Raw genomic sequence first — 20,052 nt, forward strand, 5'->3', positions numbered from 1 at the left:
CAGGCCGGGTTTTTTCAGGAAAGAGATATCACTGCTTGAGTTTGAGCTTCTAGAAAGAAGGGAAAATCTTAAAACTTCCTTATCTCAGTAATTTCTTTAACCTGTCTCTACAAATTGAGACGCTTTGGGGGAGAAATAATGCTATTCAGCCTGCAAATTACAGAGGATCCGTAATGCTCCTTTAAAAAACCTCAGTGTTGTCTTATGGTTTGTCTTTTTTATTCAGTCTCTCCTCTTTTAAAGTAAATAAAGTCCTCATAAAATACATATATCGTTAATTTATGATAAAAATTGTGTTATTGGCTTGGTTCTAAGACGTACTTAATTTGCATCACATAACATTGATAAGGTAAATACCTCTTAAGGTTAAGATCTTTGAATCAGAAAGCTAATTCTCTCAATACAACACCGGAACGATTAGTGCTAAATATGTTCTCTGAAATATGTTTATCATAAACAAACTGATAGTTGAGGTTTTCCTCCTGGTTCAGGTCGAGCTTCAGTCTGGTGGGGTCAACATGCCAGTGACGCCCCTCAACGTGTACGAGTATGTGAGGAAGTATGCGGAGCACAGAATGCTTGTTGTGGCGGAGCAGCCTCTCCATGTGAGTAATATACCCCCAGACATGAACTCTACCTGTGTCTGCTTTTTGAACAGACAAATGTTTTGACAGTCACTAAAATGTTTCTATATTCTAACTGTGTGTTCTGCCGTTTAGGCAATGAGGAAGGGCTTGCTGGATGTTCTTCCTAAGAACGCCCTGGAGGACCTGACGGCCGAGGACTTTAGGCTGCTGGTCAACGGCTGTGGGGAAGTCAACGTCCAGATGCTCATCAGCTTCACCTCCTTCAATGATGAATCTGGTATGGCTGCACATTCTGGATCCCTGCTCTGCTTGCATCCTTTGGAAGGTTTTTCTGTTTTCTTCGTTTTTAGGCTAATGATAGATTTACATATCTGATGCAAAGACTTGTTTTTCTTCCAACAGGGGAAAGTGCAGACAAGCTACTGCAGTTCAAACGATGGTTTTGGTCCATAGTGGAGAAGATGAGCATGACTGAGAGGCAAGATCTGGTAAATATATTTTTAATTTTAAATATACTTGAAAAGAAAGACTTTAAAATTCCCTGTTCAACAAGGTCAGTAATCATGGTGGTGCATTACAGTGGGCATGGGCTTGTCAAAGCCAGTGTACTTTTTAAGTGACACGTAATGCTTCAATTGAAGGACAGCCTAAGTAGCTTTTAGTGTACTATTACATTTTGAGACAGCAAGTGGTGACCCGTGGCACTATTAAAATCCAAAGAGCAACAATGTATTAGGTATTTGTCAAAGCCTCCCTCATTGAACTTTTTGTCCTTATCATCCCAACACATGAGAAGCTGAACATTACAAAAGTTTTTCTTGACTTGTTATTTTTCTCCTCCTCAGGTGTACTTCTGGACCTCCAGCCCGTCTCTCCCAGCCAGCGAGGAGGGCTTCCAGCCGATGCCCTCCATCACCATCCGGCCTCCAGACGACCAGCACCTCCCCACAGCCAACACTTGCATCTCACGTCTCTACGTGCCCCTCTATTCTTCAAAACAGATACTCAAACAGAAACTCCTGCTAGCCATTAAGACCAAGAATTTTGGATTCGTGTAGAGGTTCAACAGAAAAGAGTTTAAAAAAAAGGAAAAAAAATGACGTTTACTGTTGTGTAATATTTACCTAGCTCCATTTTTGTAGATTTATTTTTTGTCTATACAATTTTATGAAATTCGACATACTGTCGTTATCTCCCCAGGCAGTAATATTTGTTTGTGTTATGAACACAAACCGCTTGTTATTTTTATTTCAGTTTTTATTGCTTTTTTTCCTTTGTGTTAATGAAGAGAGGTATACAGTCCAGAACATTCCTGCATTGGCACTGTAAAATGTAAATCCCTCAGCTCTGCTCTATTGGCTTCAACCTTTGCTTCCCAGGAATTTGGTTTGACAGAAAGCTGTCTGCCAAAACCCAGCCAAAGATGACAGCAGTAGAAGTATTTAAAAGAAGAAAAAGAAGACACACTGTGATTATAAGTTTTTTTTCCTTCCCTAGAAAAGTACTATCACTGACAGTTCACTGCTGCCTTTGTGGAAAGTCATTTTTTTCATGTACAGGGGGAGTAGGGAATTTCAAAATAAACTTGGATGCAAAAAATGTTGTCCAGTCTTTATTTTTACTTTTATTTTTACTTGATGCTTTTATGTTCCGAGTGGTAGGGAAATAAATGTTACAATAATTTGAAGGAGAAGGCTACATTTTACTCCATGACCCAATGTTTTCATTTGTTTTGCATTAATTTACAGAATATCTAGAGTCCACACAGCTTGAATAAATCTATTTTCCCCCTGTATGCCTAAACAAGTCAATTCAGAATCATTAATAAATGGAGAAACAGAACGTGTGTGTGTATACTTAAGGAAAATGTATTACAAGTGTAGCAATGTTGTGTAAATCATGGTGTATTAAACCCGATGTTAATGTGTTAACACACAGAACCACACCAATTAAAAATGTGCACCAGATCCAATGCTTTCTATACCTTTTATAGTTGTGGTAAAAAACGGGTTTTGTATTCAGGGCCCGAGCACTGAAAGTGTGAGGCCCTATAGAAATTGTAAGGATTATTATTTTTCAGGGAAATGAATTGGCTTTTTGAGGGCTTTAACATGCTCAAATTCTTAACAAAATTTGCAGAAAGTTAGAAAGTGTTGAAACTGTACGTATTCTGGAGGAATTTCCATTTTGAACTGAGTTCTTTTGACCAATCAGGGTGAGAGACATCGCTGCCCCACCCATCTAATTGGAGCTGTCACTCGTTTTTGTTGCCTTCAAAACCAATAGTGAAAAACGGATTGTGGAGAATTTGGCTACTTAAACTAAACTTAAATTAGGCTGTATGGCAAAAATATTGTATGACATTTATGTGGCTCGAGGCTCATTTGGAATGCTCAACTTATGGTAAATATGCAATTACACGCAATATATATATAAAAAAAACGTAGATATTCCTTGTGCATAGTGTAACATTTTAACTCTGAAAAAATATCGGAAATATATTGTTTAAAGCAACACACTGGTTTGTCCAGACAGTGTATTTGTCCAAAAATAATGTTTATTTGGACATTAACAGGGTGATACAACAGGCGTCTGCGATTTATTAGCTCGAGTGTACAATTTACAAACTGGCATGAAGGCAGCATTTCTCTTCCAGTAAAAACGGGCCATATGAGGTGAACCTGTCACATTCGAGACGTTGGTGCTTCGCTAACGGTGGGTCTTATTCTAGGATGATGTCAGTTAGCCTGTTGGCTAGTTGGCGAATTTAGTTGGTTAACGCGGTCTTCACGGGATTTGAATATCTAGCGTCTGATCAGGCCGGGGTTGCTGGTGCGGGAGGAGATGAAATCACAGTTTCCCATAATGTGCAAGTCGTTCCGTTATTTTTAGCTAGCACCGCAGGCTAGCGCGGCCAATGGTGGCCAGCACAGCGTGACTAATCTGTCTGTTGTTTGAAAAGCGATGCAAATGGAGCAGTGGCAGGACGCGGCCTCTCGGCAGGTCGAGCTGCTGACACACCGTCTGAATGAACTGTTGTCCAGGGGGCTGGAGCTGCTGCGCGTCGAGCTCGGCGTGGATTTGGGTTTGAAGCCCGACCTCATTCCGCCATGGGTGAGCCTCTTAGCGGCGTGCACCGGGCTGGTGCTGTTGGTCGCTCTGTGGGCCTCGGTCTGCCGGGGTCTCTTCAAGAAACGACCCGCTCACAGTCCCGTGGACGACGGCATTGAAGTGACGCGCGGTCTCAGTAAACCTGTAAAAACCGAGGACCCGAAGAAAAAGAAGAAGAAAGCAGAAAAGGCGAGTAAACCGAGCTGTTCTACACCCTTCAGTAGCTCGCTAACCGTACGGCTAACGAGGCTAGCTGTCAGGCTAACATCTCATTGACAACTGCAGCTAGCCTACATACTGTCACCCCAGGCTAGTGTCCACGCCTGGCCACGCTAGCCTGTGGTGGCGTTACATACATTGACTGTAACCAAGCTGGAATTTGCACTAGCTCTCTTCATTGTATTTTCACATAATCTTTCCAGAAAGCCCAGTCTAATGGGAGAGCTGTCTCTGAGCCACAGGAGGAGGTGGAGGAGGTCAACGTGTCGGAGGAAACTGTGCCACATCACCCGCCCCCGGCACCAGAAGTCAAGGCTGAGAAGGGTGCAGAGGTAATTTTCTGTCCCAAAGACGCATGGCTACACATTCACCTCGGTGGTGTGACCTGAACAGCTTTGTGTCCACTCACTGTGATGGATATGACCTGGTTGGTCGTATACATGCTTCTATTGCCTGTTACTCATATGATTCGTGTTTTTCTGGCATCCTTTGCATAAAACGCGGTACCACAGACAACGTCACGTTTTCTTACTGTCACCCTGCAGTGATGTTACCAGACCAGCTGCCAGTGTTGGGTTACTGTTTTTTAACCTGCACATGCAGCAATGTCCTGTATCATGACTCCTGGCCTAGAAAAGTACAAGATGCAGCCTTTTCCTAGAAGCACATACCACAGAATGAGCCTAACTGTGCTCCTGAAGCTGCTGGAATGTCAGAATATGTAATAGAATAGACTAATGAATGATTCTTACAAAAGAGACATGGAACAGATTTAGATTCAGTGTTGGATGTAGTTTCACTTATAAATAGATGTGGCTGGGGCATGCCGATTTGAGTGACTGTCCATGGTTGGAGCATGGTTCCGCTTGCCCAGTTGCAGTGAAGTTATGTGTACTAGTGTGCCCATTGTAGCCTTTTTCCAGGGATTCTGAGGGGTCTTCTAAAGTTAAAGAAAAATTAAACAACCTCAATTTTAGAGCTTAAAACAAGACCACTGTGGAACTGATGACTCAGACACCCTGGTCAGAAATTATCTCAGTACACTTGACTTGCTATGTGAAGGAACATGGCCACTCTCTGCCTGTAGTTTGAGAGATAATGTGGTTTTTCAAAGGCTTTTTGCTACTTTCACTGTATCTTCAATTATGGGTATGCATAATTAATTCAGGTTCTCGGATATTCCCTCAATCTGCCGTACTTGATTTAAAGGGGACATATTATGAAAATGCCACTTTTGTAGTGCTTCTACATGTTGATTTGGGTATCTGGCATGTCTACCGTCCCAAAAACTCTGGAAAAAAACAACTCCCACGATTTGTTGTGGTCCCTCTGTCAGAAACGATACGCTAGAGTGCGTCGAATGGGATTACGACCGAAATAAACGTCATAGTCACACCATGCCCATGTAGGGAGTCTCACTACATGGCCTTGGACGAGCGAGCTAACGCTAGCCGGGCTCCACCGGCCCGGTTAGCTCGCGAGCTAACGCTCCCTAGGGGCTCCCCCCGGCTAGGGGAACCCGGCTAGCGTTAGCTTGCTACTACTACCCATCATACATTTAAGTGGCCGCATTAACAAGGGACCTCCGGGACACCTCTAAACGTTGACTCAACAGTGTTGAAGGATGCTGCTGCTTCTGCGTCAGCTCAAGCTCCCACTGCTCCCACTGTGGGGCTGCGCTGGGGAGCTGGGGCTTTCGCAGCCAGGCTCACCAGAAGTAGACAGGGTAAAAAGGTGCTCTTTTAAAAGATCCTTGTGGTATTTTGACCAAAATATGTTAGACATTTCATTAAGACCCCAAGGAACCATATCAGCTATATCAGGTAAAATGGGCATAATATGTCCCCTTTAAGTCTTAAATTTCAATCATCACTATCTTAAAAAGGTCTTAAATTTAACTTGTTGAAAGCTGCAGAAATCCTGCCTCTCCATTTAACTAAGCCCTGTCCCACTGCCCAAGTACTTTCACACATAAATTAGTGTTCATGTCGACTTAAAGACAATTTTATTTGTCTTCTTCCAGATAAAGAAATCCAAGAAGAAGGCTGTGAAGGAGACTAAGACCGTGTCTGCACATGGCAAAGAACCAGAAGAAGGTGAAATATTCTGAATCACATTAAGATGATTTAACAAAGTTATGTCTGGGCATATTATTAAGTCACCTTTTTCAGTTTTTGTACATCACAAAGGGATGGATCCGCTAAAGTTTGGACATATTTTATAACAAATTTGAATGTTCTTTTGTATGTTGACTTCTTTATCCACCATTCCAAGACTGGTATAATGGGACCAGCCAAAGACTGTGCCTGACCTTTATTTAAGGAAATTACATTTTGATTTCATCCAATGGATCTATATCATATATACTTCCTTGCAGTATGTTGCAAATAATTCCACGCTGCATTCACACTGATATTTTAGGCACATGGGAGACCAAAGTCAGCAACAAGGAGAAGCGTGAACAGCGCAAGAAAGACAAAGGCTCTAGTGATGGCTCAGCCAGTCCTGGAGGAGGGGACACGCCTCTAAACTATTCTCCAGAGCAGCCCAAGGCCCCTAAAGCTCCAGTTCCTGCGAACCAGAAGAAGAAAAAAGGTGACCTCATCATGGATATTTTTCAGTTTTACAATTGAGAAGAGGGAAGCAGTTTGTAATCATCTTGTGGTTTTTTTCAATTTTTTTCACTTGTATACATGAACACCGAGCACTAAATCTCTGGACCATCTTGGATAAACCGCCTTAATTTGGCATCTAGAGAGTGATCTGTGGAGGCGGTTGTTGTATTTATGCGGTCTCTTGTTGACTATACAAACAGCCATTAAGGGAATTGAAGTGAGTCTCTCGAGTGTCTTTTGCTTGAAGTGTGTGTCTGGGCGTGCATTTGCGCGCTCTCCTCAAAAACATTCTCAAATGGATGGCACACATATTGACCTTCATCTTTTATTGTCAGGAGAATCCACAAAAGTGAAGACAGAGAAGGTGGAGGCTGTTGTATCTCAAGGTAATAATCAGCTAAGAATGTTACAGCCATTGACATCATGGAACGTTTAATATATTTACACATATTTGACCAAGAACACTGGTATTTGTACTCAGGCTGAGTGGTCATCTTTTGGTTTTAGTGAACAGCAGAGAGATGGCAGCAGAAACTGCGGGTGTGACGGACATGGCTGTCAATGCACCTGCCCACGTTGTTCCTCAGAAGTCAGGCCCCTGGACCACCAATAGAGAACCAGCGTCACTTTGGAGAGCCGAGATTGATGGTAAAAAATTGTGTCTCGTTACTACATAACTGCTGAATCAGAATTCTATTGATTGCCAAGTAGTTATTTGCAGGTAATTTGCTTTGGTGCTTTGGTTTATAACAAACTTATTATTAAGTAGAGTACTAAGGGGAACGATAAAGCAACTGAAGAAGCAAGTACTGTAATACAAACTACACAACAAAGGTATCAGTGTAATATTATAAACCTTTTTATAGCACTTAATGAAGCAGTTGGTGCCTGATGACCTATCAGCTGCTCTGTGAGAAGTAGGAATGTGCTGGCAGATGTGACCCATCTACATTGAATTCAGTTTCCCTGTCATAGTTATAAAACTGTGTTTCAGAGTCGTGGACTGTGATTGACAGGGGAATGCCTGCTACAGAGCTTAAATTGTCTTTAACTGGACTGGGAGTTGGTGCTGCTGGTAAGTATACAGTGAAGTGATGATGTGTCAAGTGTCTCTCCGCACTAGATGGCATTGTTTACCAAAGCATCAAATGTGCCTGGCACGTTGAGTCACTGACTTGTGTGTCTTGTAGAGCCGCACGCTGTGAGTGACCTGCCCTGGATCAGTCAGCCCAGAGTGGACGAAGGGTGGTCTGGCCTCAGTAAGGATATACATTTAATAGAACTATTTAAAAAAAATCTTTACCTAACTTCTTAGTAAACCTCACACCTTTTTTGTTTCTTTTTTCAGATGGTGGTTCCGTCGACCCCAGCTCTGACTGGAATGCCCCCTCTGAACCCTGGGGAAACTTTGAGGAGCCCACTCTTGAGCCGGTTCCGGCTCAGGAGCAGTCCCTCCCTGAGCCTGTCAAGGTTAATCTTCTGATCAGAGTCTCTGTACATACAGCCAGGCTTAAAGCAAAACTAAACATTATTCTGTTTACCTGGAAGCTTAAAGGGGACATATTATGAAAATTCCACTTTTGTAGTGCTTCTACACGTTAATTTTGGTATCTGGCATGTCTACCGTCCCTAAAACTCTGGAAAAAAACAACTCCAGCGATCTGTTGTGGTTCCTCTATTTCAGGCACGATACGCTAGAGTGCGTCGAATGGGATTACGACCGAAATAAACGTCATAGTCATACCATGCCCATGTAGGGAGTCTCGCTACATGGCCTTGGACAAGCGAGCTAACGCTAGCCGGGCTCCACCGGCCCGTCAGATATTTAAGTGGCCGCATGAACAAGGGACCCCCGGGACACCTCTAAACATTGATTCAACAGTGTGGAAGGAGGATGCTGCTGCTGCTGCGCCAGCTCAAGCTCCCACTGCTCCCACTGCTCCCACTGCGCTGGGGAGCTGGGGCTCTAGCAGCTAGGCTCACCGGGGGTGAGGGGGGCGGGGCACTCAAAACAGGTCAATCTGAGGAGGGCTGTTTTAGACAGGTTAAAAAGGGTGATGTTTTAAATGATCCTTGTGGTATTTTGACCAAAATATGTTAGACTTTTCATTAAGACCCCAAGGAACCATATCAACTGTGGTAAAATGGGCATTATATGTCCCCTTTAAAGAGTAACAAGTCTGTAGTTGATGACTCCTCTGGACTCAGGCCCTATGGCAGCTGTCTTGGTTATGCTCCTTGTAATAGTGACTCAACAGAGTGAATACACACAGGAACTTTGTTGTTTAACTTTTAAGACTATTAAAGCCATGACTCTCCAAAAATTTTAATTTATAGCTGCTGTCTTTTCAGGACTGTGGATGTGTAAAAAACCTGTATTTTGGGGGGAAAATAGATGTAAATGCAGGTATTTTGCGATGCATCACTATCAGATGGTGATAGCGTTTTAAAATCTGAATTGTTCAGCTTAAAATGCCATACGTTTGTTACTGTTTAACATTTTGAGTCTGTTTCTTTCTCTCTGACTTTTATGTTATGTTTGTTTTCCTCAGGATGATGACGAGGATGAAAAGGACAAGAGAGAGGCTGCTTCTGATGGAGCAGTTAAAACTAAAAAGAAGAAGAAGAAGAAGAAGAAGGCTGGAGAGGAGGGAGGAGCAACTGACCAGGTAACTGCTAATGAGAAAACCCTTTTTCTGTTCTCTGTCCACGTGTTGGAAGGCTATCTAAAACATCTTTCAGTCTTCGACGTGAATTTGATCTTGAAGTCACGAGGTCACATGTAAACTCAGCTTGTGTCTTGTGAAGGGCGAGGAGCCAGAAAAGGAGGCCGCACCTGCAGCCTCAGTGAAGAAGCAGCCACCTCTTCAGGAGAAACCTGCTGCCATCCAGCCTGTCAAAGCAGCTGCTGCTGAGGTCAGTGGAACTTATACTTGACACAAGAGCATGTGTATTGTAAACGTGTTCCTCTCCAAGATCCACAAAATACTTCCTGCCCTTTCATCTGAATAATCTAGTCTAATCATGGTTGCATACATTTTCAAATGCATTCATTATGTTTTTTTTAAATACTGCAATAATAAAAAAGTTGGCTTTCTTTTCTTGTTAGGCAAGAGTGGAGCGACCAGTGAAGGACAAGATATCCCCCCCAAAAAACGTCACTCAAGTACCACAGAAGCCCACTGATGGAGAAACCACTGCCAAGCAGAACAGCCTTCCTGCTCCAGCTCAACAGAGTAAGCACATTGGGTGTCATTCACCATTATCTTGTTAAGAAGCCTTCTAAGAAAACTCTACATAAGAATTGCAAAATTGTTCTCATCTGTGTTCTTATATTGATGAATGCCATGGATCGTAAGTTGAAAGAGCGTGCCAGTTTATTCTAATTAACCTATAAAAGGGCATAAGACTTCAGTGCCATGTGCACACCATAAAGTTTATGGTGCACAGACAACTCACATTTAAGAAGCCAGGAGCGATTGAACATAACTCTGGGGAAAGCACCATGCAGGACCTGAACCGCACCGTGTCGTAAACTGTGCAAGGAAACCTCTGACTTGGTTCATTATTAAAGATACTTAGGTAGGCATATCATGATAACAAATTGTTGGATGACATTTTGTTCCAGAAATTATTGTGATAAATTATATTATTGTCCTAATTTTGAAACCATTTCATACCACTGATATATTGATAATATTATAGAATATAATAACTTTTTCAAAGGGCAATTATCTTTGAATTCTAAAGAATATTCAGTCTGACATTTAAATTAGAGTTAAAATCTTAATTTAAATTAATATCACGTATATAAAATAAACCACATGCAACCAAAACAAGAAATAACTCTGGTGCTGCTAGCAAAAATTGCTCTGAAGTCTAACATATTTATCATTTCATTAATATATGGTATCGGATCATGAATACAAATCGTTCCAGTCACTTTAACACTGATGTCCTGGCTGTGCCCGTCGCAACATCAGACGAGCTATCAGGTCTTATTAACATAGTTTAAGTTAGATCAGGTCAACCTAGCCCTAGGTTGAAACGACCTATCACACATTTGTCTGACTAACCATCCTCTCCTTTTTTTGTTTCCACAGAAAAACCTGAGGAGAGCCAAGCACCCAAACCAGCAAAGAAGAAGAAGGCAAGGAGAGAGACATGAGATTGAGTCCCCTTGGCAGACCTCTGTTTGCAAAGAGCTTTATATCCTGTTTATGCAACATCATTTGTGACAAGGACTTTGAACTAGGGTCTTCAAGATGAACATAACTTGAAGACATGTCTGGGAAACGAAAACCATTTTTATACATGTGGGGTGTCCGTCGGTGGATCATTGAAAACTGAACTTAGTTGCAGTGCAATCTAATGTAATGCGGTGTTAAGGATTTTAAGTACGCATTTGATACTGATTGTCTTCTAATTCTACTGAATCAAATAACGGATTGAAGGAGCTGTATTCTAATCATTAGACCTGTTGAAAATTCTGATTGTGTGTAGAAAATTGATGTCGGTGGCTAACGACTGGATGTCCTTTGAAGAGAATGAAAATGGTCAACTTGCATCAGGTCACTAAGTTATCGGGCCACCATGTTGACTTGGCCTATGTTTTTCCCACTTTTATTTTTGCTCTGAAATTTGTGAGGCATGATGGTACAGTGAGCACCGATCGGTGAAAAGAGCACATATCAACTGTATAACAGTTTTGGCTCAATGGGGTGAAAGACATTTGTGACATAAATGAGACATTGAGCATCATTAGGCACCGAAAAGGGAATCTTGTCTGCTCTGTATTTTTGCATCCTTGTATGTGACTACATTTCATTGACTTGGTCCATCTGGTTTGTCCCTCATCTGACATTGTACTGCAGTGTGTCAACAACTGTCTGCTGTTTTTACTATCTGACTGCTTTGTGGCTGGAGCCGTGCGGGAGCCTCTGACCTCTTCACGATGTTCCACCTGTGGTTGATTTGCAAATCTTCAGAAACTTTTGTAAAACTTGTTTGTAAGAAAAGCTAAAGCCATATGTAAAAATACTAAATAAAGGCCAGTTTTCTATGGCAGGCTTATTTGTGTTACATGGTTTGAGTCATCAGCTTACAGAGGTCCTGAGTGGTGCAAGTGTGCATAAGATAGTTAGTTCCATAAATATTTGGACATTGACACATTTTCATAATTTTGGCTCTGTACATCACTACAATGGATTTTAAATGAAACTATAAGTGCAGACTTTACAACAACACATTTTATATGTGGCACCCCCTTTTTAAGGGACCAAAAGTAATTGGACAAACTAACAATCATAAATGTAATTGTCACTTTTAATACTTGGTTGCAAATCCTTTGCAGTCAATGATAGCCTGAAGTCTGGAACGCATAGACATCACCAGACGCTGGGTTTAGTCCCTGGTGATGCTCTGCCAGGCCTCTACTGCAATTATCTTCAGTTCCTGCTTGTTCTTGGGGCATTTTCCCTTCAATTTTGTCTTCAAGTGAAATGCATGCTCAATTGGATTCAGGTCAGGTGATTGACTTGGCCATTGCAGAACATTCCACTTCTTTGCCTTAAAAAACTCTTTGGTTGCTTTCGCAGTATGCTTCGGGTCATTGTCCGTCTGCACTGTGAAGCGCAGTCCAATGAGTTCTGAAGCATTTGGCTGAACATGAGCAGATAATATTGCCCGAACACTTCAGAATTCATTCTTCTGCTTTTGTCAGCAGTCACATTATCAATAAATACAAGGGAACCAGTTCCATTGGCAGCCATACATGCCCACGCCATAACACTACCTCCACGATGCTTCACTGATGAGATGGTATGCTTTGGATCATGAGAAGTTCCTTCACTTCTCCATACTCTTCTCATCATTCTGGTACAAGTTGATCTTTGTCTCATCTGTCCATGGGGTGTTGTTCCAGAACTGTACAGGCTCTTTTAAATGTCGTTTGGCAACCTCTGATCTGGTCTTCCTGTTCTTGAGGCTCACCAATGGTTTACATCTTGTGGTGAACCCTCTGTATTTACTCTGGTGAAGTCTTCTCTTGATTGTTGACTTTGACACAGATACGCCTACCTCCTGGAGAGTGTTCTTGATCTGGCCAACTGTTGTGAAGGGGTTTTTCTTCACCAGGGAAATAATTCTTCATCTACGTCATCCACCACAGTTGTTTTCCATGGTCTTCAGGGTCATTTGGTGTTGCTGAGCTCACCAGTGCGTTCTTTCTTTTTAAGAATGTACCAAACATTTGATTTGGCCACACCTAATGTTTTTGCTATCTATTAGTTTTTTTTTCCGATTTTTCAGCCTAATGATGGCTTGCTTCACTGATAGTGACAGCTCTTTGGTTTCATATTTAGAGTTGACAGCAACAGATTCCAAACACAAATACCACACTTGAAATGAACTCTAGACCTGACGGTCTGACGGGAGCCCCTCCGCCATCCCAATGCACTCACAGGCGGTCAGTCTCCCAGTAGCCTTGCGCAGCAGTCCCAGCTGCAATCAGAGCAGAGAGGAGACCCAAGCTCCGCGTCCTCCAGACTGCAAATGAATCGCGCATGTGCAAAGCCACCGCTGATCCTGCCCTGGCTTACAGAGAGGGATGTAAGTGTCAATGTATCTTCACTGTCACTGGAAAACAAGAGTCATCGAAATCAGTCTCTTCATCGATGCAGAGTCCACATCTCTCGTGTGGAACATGGTGAAACTGAACCCTTTCAGGGCCCTGAAAACTAAACCAAACTTAAGAAGAAAAAAAAATAACTTGCTCTGCCAGAGTATCTCTTTTGGATCATTTTGCCGGTCCCAAGCCCGGATAAAGGAGGAGGGTTGGACGTAGAGCTAGAAGTTCCACCCCACATAACAGCCTTTTGATTCTATTTGATATTCTAACATTTAACAATACAGGACAAAATGGATTTATGAGAAGTGATGGTCTATTTCAATGGCAAGATAAAAAAACAAAAACAATAATCAACAGAAGAATACGGATATAACACAATAATATTTATCAGTTAGGCTTTTAACAAATAGTTTATAACGCTTTAGATGCAACAGGGACGTCCGAGTGCAAATTAACAAGTTTGACAAAGTTAATAAATGTTAAATATTTCAAAAGCCATTTTCACAGAATCTGTTTAGTTTGATCTGAACATAAGACTGGGAATCCTCTTCACACAAAGTGAAGAAAAACGCAACCCTCTCTCCACAGCGGCAGCACAACCCGGCAATGATCCACGTGGATTTAAATAAACTGAGCCTGTGGATAAGACATAAAACGAACCGATGATGAGACACCATCATGTGTTCCACCTCCTCCTGTCTCCTTCCTCCAATGCTTTCCTAAATAACAATCTCTCTGTTCTGTAGAGCAGTGATTTTCAACCTTTTTTGAGCCACGGCACATTTTTTTAATTTAGAAAATCCCGGGGCACACCACAAACCAAAATGACACAAAATGACACTCTATGGCCTAACACAGTACATATAATACATATAGTTAGTAATATAGTTTCTAAATGTATTTATACTCACTCGGTGGGAAACCTGGGCCTGTTTAGATGAACACAAAACTTATATCCTGGCAGGAACGGAAGAAAGACACACACAAAGCTCTTCCTCAACAGCTCTCAGTGTCTCTGTTTTTAGTTTTTATCGCAGTCAAGCTTGAAAAGCTCAGCTCACACATATGTTGTGGAAAACAGGAGCAATGTCCAAATAGCTTTGTTGGCCAGATTGGGGAACTCCTTGGCAGCAGATAACCAAAAACTGTCCAAAGGAGGATCAGCAAAGTTTAGCTTTAAACCACGATCTTGTTTCAGTTCAATGAGTTCCTCTTGCTCCTGTAAAGTCATGTCCTTTCCAGCAACTGATGCTGAGCTGTATGGGTCCCTACCCCAGTCAAGACATTCTGTGAAGGCTCAAGAGAAATAAAATGACAACTTCTCCTCAAGAGTTTTCAAATGTGTGCCTATCACCTCGCACATTGCAGCAGTGTTGACATCTTGCCTTTTCTCAGTCAGTGGGAACATCTTAAGGTTGCCACGCTGCACATGTTGTCGCCAGAGCTGCACCTTTAAACGGAATCCATTTATTTGCCTGTAAGCAGGTTTTCATTTCGGCCTTGCATCCGTGTGTTCAGTTCACTCAGATGATGAAATATATCAGCCAGGTATGCCAGCTTTGCACACCACTCATTAGTAGCAAGCAGCTTTGAGTAATCGGACCTCTCAATTGTCAGAAATACTTTCCACCCACTGGAATAGAAGAGTATTACATTATCTGCCACACTTTATTACAGCACAGACCAGGGGTGCCCACACTTTATAGGCCTGTGAGCTACTCATGAAATGACCAGGTCAGCAAGATCTACCGACCAAATAATGTTGGTATCACCCCCCCTCCCAGCAATGCAACGCTGTCAGTGTTTCCCCTGGGTTTACAGTTTTTTTTTTTTGTGTGTGTGGGGGGGGGGCTCTCTGTCCGCTGGTGGGAGTGTGCTCACCTGTGTGTGTGCATCGGGATGGAACTCCGCCCTGCGATACAGAAAGCGGAGGAGATATCTAACAAGCGACCATGTGGCGGGGGGCGTTGCGGCGGCAAAAAAAAGAAAAGAAAAAAGGGGGTTCCGTGCGACAGAGCGTCCTCCTAACTGCCTCTTGTCCAGTCGTGCGATCGACCCATACTGGTAGTGAAGTCGTCTGATCTGTCCCGCTCACGATCCGTTAACTCCCTCAAGGTTATGTGCGCACATCTCCTGCAGCAAAGATTTGCGCATATCCTCTCCTGCAGCGCCCATCCTGCGGCACACATCTCCTGCTGCGCACATCCTGCGGCACAGATGAGCGCACATCCTGCAGCGCACATCTCCTGCGGCTCGCATCTCCTGCAGTGCACATCTCCTGCAGCGCAGATGTGCTCACATCCTGCAGTGCCCATCCTGCGGCGGACATCCTGCAGCGCATATCCTGCGGCGCACGGCACATCTCCTGCATCTCACATCCTGCAGCGCATATCTCTTGCAGCCGTCTCTTGCAGCGCACATCTCCTGCGGCCCACATCTCCTGCATCCAGGTGTGGACTGGGACAAAAATGCAGCCCTGGCATTGTCTGTCCAGACCAGCCCACTACATTATCAGCGGACACCACATAGAAGTCCACAAATCTCGCGGCGTCTTCTCTCATGCATACTACTGTTACCCCCTATCTCAAAGATGGCAACAAGAAGGGAGGCCACACACAAACCTCTCAAGCCAAAAGTAAATTTATTTAACTCCAAATCAAGATGGCTCTAACTACGTAGTGGGATGTGTAAAATATGTTACGCGTCAGTGGTGTTAACAGTGTTTGGATGTGTGAAAATAAGGTGTGATGTATGTTATAAGGTGCAGAAGCAAAGAAAAACAAAGGCTGAGGGCCCCATGCCCCTGGAAGCAGCCTTTAGATCTGCAGCTGAAGCCCAGCCCAAAAGGGCAGGCCCAGGGGGACGCCCCTGCCAGCTCTACCTTTGTCTGGAAAACAACTCCTAAGGCTCTCACATGTCAAGTGGTCAACCTGAGAAGGACATGGATACATTATAATGTCTCTAATCATCACAAATTAAGTATGATTTCATAAAACATAAAAAATGATAAACTCACCAGACTAGAGGATTCTCAACAGACAAACTTTGGTACAGTGAAGGCAGAGAGTGGAGGCAGACAGAGAGCAAGTCCTCGAACATGGACAGAGGGGGAACAACTCCTCAGGCTCTCACATGTCAAGTGGTCAACCTGAGAAGGACATGGATACATTATAATGTCTGAAAAATAAAGAAAATGTTTTCCTCTGTCCTGCACCTAGAGTTGAGAACTTTTTGGATGTGTGTTTCTTTTAAAACCTTTTGAAAATTATTATAATTATGAAGTATGAATTTATACATAAAAAAATACATGATAAACTTACCAAATTCTAACAGTGGTCCCAAATGTCCACATATAAAACAGAGGGAGAACGACTCCTCAAATATATCACAACAACCTGTAATGGAGAATAATTGATAATTTAGTGTACATGATCACACCATTAAGGATCAACACATAAGCACAATAAAACTTGTGTGATAATAACAATAATATTAAATATTTCTCACCTTATCAGTGGAACATTTACACACAAATTATACCTATTAAATAGTTATCACCTCAATAAACAATAAATGAATTAAAAGATTACAATAAATTCAATGGCAAATATTTCAAATTAAACTAATTATTCCTTATAGGTTTACTTGTATTCTGTTTTCAATACAGCTTGATTCTGCATCTCTATTTACAGCTCAGCTATGGCAACAGTAAACGACGTTAGCAGCTCTTAGCTAGCTTAGCTAAATCATCTGAACAATAATAACCCATAATATCACAATTCGGCATTTTAAAACAAAATCAAAAACGTTTTCTACTTTGTTTTGGACATGTCTCAAAAATGTAGCCTAGCCAGCCCCAGGTCAACGTTCCTTACCATGTCTGCCTCCACTCGCTCATCATTGTCGAGTCCTCCTCGCTCGTCTCCCGGCGCACCTGCTGCTGCTGGGCTGGTGAACCCGGCACCAAATAGCTCCGTCAGTTTGGCACATGTAGCAGCCTCCACCTCCAGAGACTTCAGCTTTTTTCCCGATGCTTCTCAGCGCCACCCGGGCGCTTTTTACTCTTATTATCCATTTTAAGTTTCTGTCTCAGCAGCAGCCCGTCCCGCAACTCCACCCGCCAATGCCATGAGGTCCCGCCCCACCCTGATTTGTGTTGTGATTGACAGCACTGTCAGGGCTCTCGGAGCCTGTTAGCCCATGATTGATTGACAATGACAAACAATAGACCAATAATATGTGTCGATGCTGGCAGCACACTGCTAGCCCTCTGTAGCCAATTGGCCGGCCCAATTGGAGGGAATTTAGAGAGGAAGAAGAGAAAAACAGAGCGGACCAGACCAGCCCACATTGGGTCAACGGCCCACCGGGACGATGCCCGGTATGCCAGATGGCCAGTCCACCCCTGCCTGCATCGCACATACTGCGGCGCACATACATTTTAAATATATTTAAAATAAAACAATTTTTTAAAAATAAAATTAATAAAAAAACTGCGCGCGCAGATCCTGCGGCGCACATCTCCTGCGAGCACATCCTGTGGCACACATCTCCTGCGGTTCACATCTCCTGCAGCACATCTCCTTCAGCGCAGATGTGAGCACATCCTGGCGCACATCTCCTGCGGTGCACATCCTGCATCGCACATACTGCAGCACATAAATAAAAAAAATATTTAAAATTAAAAAAAAAATATTTAAATCAAATTAATAAGAAAACTGGAGCGCACATCGTCTTGGCGCACATCGTTCTGCGGCGCACATCATCCCTGTGGCACACATCGTCCTGCTGCGAACATCATCGTGCGGTGCACATCATCCTGCGGCGCACTTCATCCTGCGGTGCACATCATCCTGCGGGCACATAAAAAGAGGAGGGTTGGAACTAGAGCTAGAAGTTCCACCCCACATAACTGCCTTTTTGATTAAATTTGATATTCTAACATTTAACAATACCGGACAAAATCGATTTATGTATGTGGGTCTAGATACAGCATTAAAGTCATGAAGTTATTTTGAGAAGTGATGGCCTATTTCAATGGCAAGATATATAAAAAAAAGAATCAACAGAAGAATACGGAAGTGTATTGCATTCACTTTTATTTAAAAAATTGTTGGGCATTTGTATAATTCATAATTATCATTTTTTTGTGAAGTGAATGTAATACGCTTCTGTAGAAGAGAGCTTATTTTAAGTTCTAAACAACCCACTTTCTGTACGTCCTATAGCGACCATTACATTATGCAAATTAGGCGATGACGTCATTTAGCGACATCTAGCGACTTTTAGGAAAGCCAATAGCTACTTTCCTTACTGAGGAGTTGGCAACACTGTTGACGCGGTCTCGGTGATGAGCGGCGCTCACTTCGGAAGCAGTCCGGTCCCGTTCGTCATCCCTCGGCGAACTTCGAATCCCAGCGGACGCTCACTGGAGAGCGGGCTCTCTGTCCCTTGATGCCCGGCGCAGTGTTGTGAGACAGCGGACGCGACGATGATGATCTCCCCGTGGGACCGCTGGTACTCCACCAGCTGCTGCCTGTGCTGCCATGTCCGCACAGGAACCATCATCCTGGGAGCCTGGTACATGGTGAGCACCGCCTGGTCGTTAGTCCCGTACTGTTCCTGTAAACATGACATCACCAGGGCAAACACCTAAGTGCGTAAGATGGATTTAACTGTCCCAGCCTGAGCAAGTCTCATTTCTTCTAGAGGAGTTCATTCTGTTCCTTTAAAGACAATATCCTAGCAGCAGTTCTCAGTTTGTTTTACTTAAAGTCACTGAGGTAGACCTGAGTGTAACTGATGCTTCTGTGAGTAAACATGGAGATAAATGATTACTTAACTTCAGATGGAAAACAACTCATAATGCTGTTTCACACAATGAGAACATAGACATCTACGTATCCTCTTTGCTGCACTGTTAAATCTTAAGGTTGAGTATATCAATGGGTTGGTCTTTTAAATGGGTGTACATGAGAGTGTTAACTCATCCAAACCAGTGTAAGAATCCTATCTCTGCTTCCTATGAATAAATTAGCAGTGGGCCTCTTCAGGTAGCAGCCTTTGTGTCAAGCTGCCAATTGACTTCAAAGAATTTTCCATTGCATTCACTTGATCAGTGGGGATGTATGAGTCATATGCTAGTGTGCTGCAGCAGCCAGACCAAAACAAAGATGTGCCTGGACGCAGAACTTCTAATTTAATATAACTAAACTATTTCTGGGGATTAGGTTAAATGGATCGTATTTAGGGCTGTACAGTCGTTGCTTATAGAGATAGACATAGACCTCTTCAGACCACGGGCAGCTTATAGATAGATAGATAGATAGATTACTTTATTCATCCCCGAAGGGAAATTAAGTCGTCATAGCAGCCGGTACATTTGAATACAATAAAATACAATAGAATAAAATAAAATAAAAATATTGAGGTAGAAAGAATAAAAACAGAAATACAAGATAAATAGGTAGATAAGGTGCCGTGGCAAGATGATGGTAATAGTACTGATGATATGCTGGTAATGTTATTGTTAGACATTGAGATGAATCAATAAATGCCAGGTCACAGATTTAGAAAGCTTAACATGTCAAAATACATTCAGCATCTGCACCTTTTCAAGCTCCTGTTCCACCTCCCCCCCTCCATCTCCTGTCCATATTCCCCTGTCTGTCTGTCCGTCTGTCCGTCCGTCCATACTGTTGCCTTATCTTTATCTGACCATATGTCCCTTGTTTCTAAGCTCATCAATGCCGTGGTGCTACTCATCCTGCTCACAGCCCTCAGCGATCCTGAGCAGTACCACCTGACCAGCGCTGAACTGGCTAATGACCTGGATGTCATGGATGATGCCAGTAAGTAGCCCAGAGGGCTGCTGCTTCACAGCAAATGTCCC

At 42.9% G+C, this 20,052-nt stretch overlaps 3 protein-coding genes across 9 annotated transcripts in view; all 3 read left to right on the plus strand.

Annotated features, from left to right (window-relative positions):
• Positions 1–2,554, plus strand: part of ubr5 (ubiquitin protein ligase E3 component n-recognin 5) — a 37,271-nt gene extending 34,717 nt beyond the window's left edge. For all 7 annotated transcript variants that reach the window (XM_053431715.1, XM_053431719.1, XM_053431714.1 and 4 more), the window contains 4 exons: positions 492–605; positions 720–864; positions 990–1,075; positions 1,433–2,554. In XM_053431715.1, coding sequence (XP_053287690.1) covers positions 492–605; positions 720–864; positions 990–1,075; positions 1,433–1,645 — 558 coding nt within the window. In that variant the 3' untranslated portion in view covers positions 1,646–2,554. The remainder of the gene's footprint in view (positions 1–491; positions 606–719; positions 865–989; positions 1,076–1,432) is intronic.
• A 678-nt stretch (positions 2,555–3,232) lies between these two features.
• LOC128449664 (protein LYRIC) lies at positions 3,233–11,605 on the plus strand. Its single transcript, XM_053432939.1, has 13 exons — positions 3,233–3,887; positions 4,121–4,249; positions 5,941–6,013; positions 6,339–6,512; positions 6,868–6,918; positions 7,040–7,180; positions 7,527–7,607; positions 7,723–7,791; positions 7,881–8,002; positions 9,085–9,201; positions 9,341–9,448; positions 9,642–9,768; positions 10,636–11,605. The coding sequence occupies exons 1-13, from the start codon at positions 3,552–3,554 to the stop codon at positions 10,698–10,700; spliced, it is 1,593 nt and encodes a 530-aa protein (XP_053288914.1). The 5' UTR covers positions 3,233–3,551; the 3' UTR covers positions 10,701–11,605.
• Positions 11,606–18,651: 7,046 nt separating this feature from the next.
• LOC128449582 (lysosomal-associated transmembrane protein 4B) overlaps positions 18,652–20,052 on the plus strand; it is a 29,260-nt gene continuing 27,859 nt past the window's right edge. The window contains exons 1-2 of the mRNA XM_053432832.1: positions 18,652–18,747; positions 19,900–20,011. Coding sequence (XP_053288807.1) covers positions 18,652–18,747; positions 19,900–20,011 — 208 coding nt within the window. The remainder of the gene's footprint in view (positions 18,748–19,899; positions 20,012–20,052) is intronic.

This window comes from Pleuronectes platessa, chromosome 10, assembly GCF_947347685.1.
Source record: "Pleuronectes platessa chromosome 10, fPlePla1.1, whole genome shotgun sequence".
Taxonomy (NCBI): domain Eukaryota; kingdom Metazoa; phylum Chordata; class Actinopteri; order Pleuronectiformes; family Pleuronectidae; genus Pleuronectes; species Pleuronectes platessa.

Coding starts and splice junctions, on each gene's coding strand:
- LOC128449664 (XM_053432939.1), top strand. CDS start 3,552: ATGCAAATGGAGCAGTGGCAGGACGCGGCCTCTCGGCAGGTCGAGCTG. Junction 6,513..6,867: donor GAACCAGAAGAAGAAAAAAG/GTGACCTCATCA, acceptor TTTTATTGTCAG/GAGAATCCACAAAAGTGAAG. Junction 7,181..7,526: donor TTGGAGAGCCGAGATTGATG/GTAAAAAATTGT, acceptor ACTGTGTTTCAG/AGTCGTGGACTGTGATTGAC.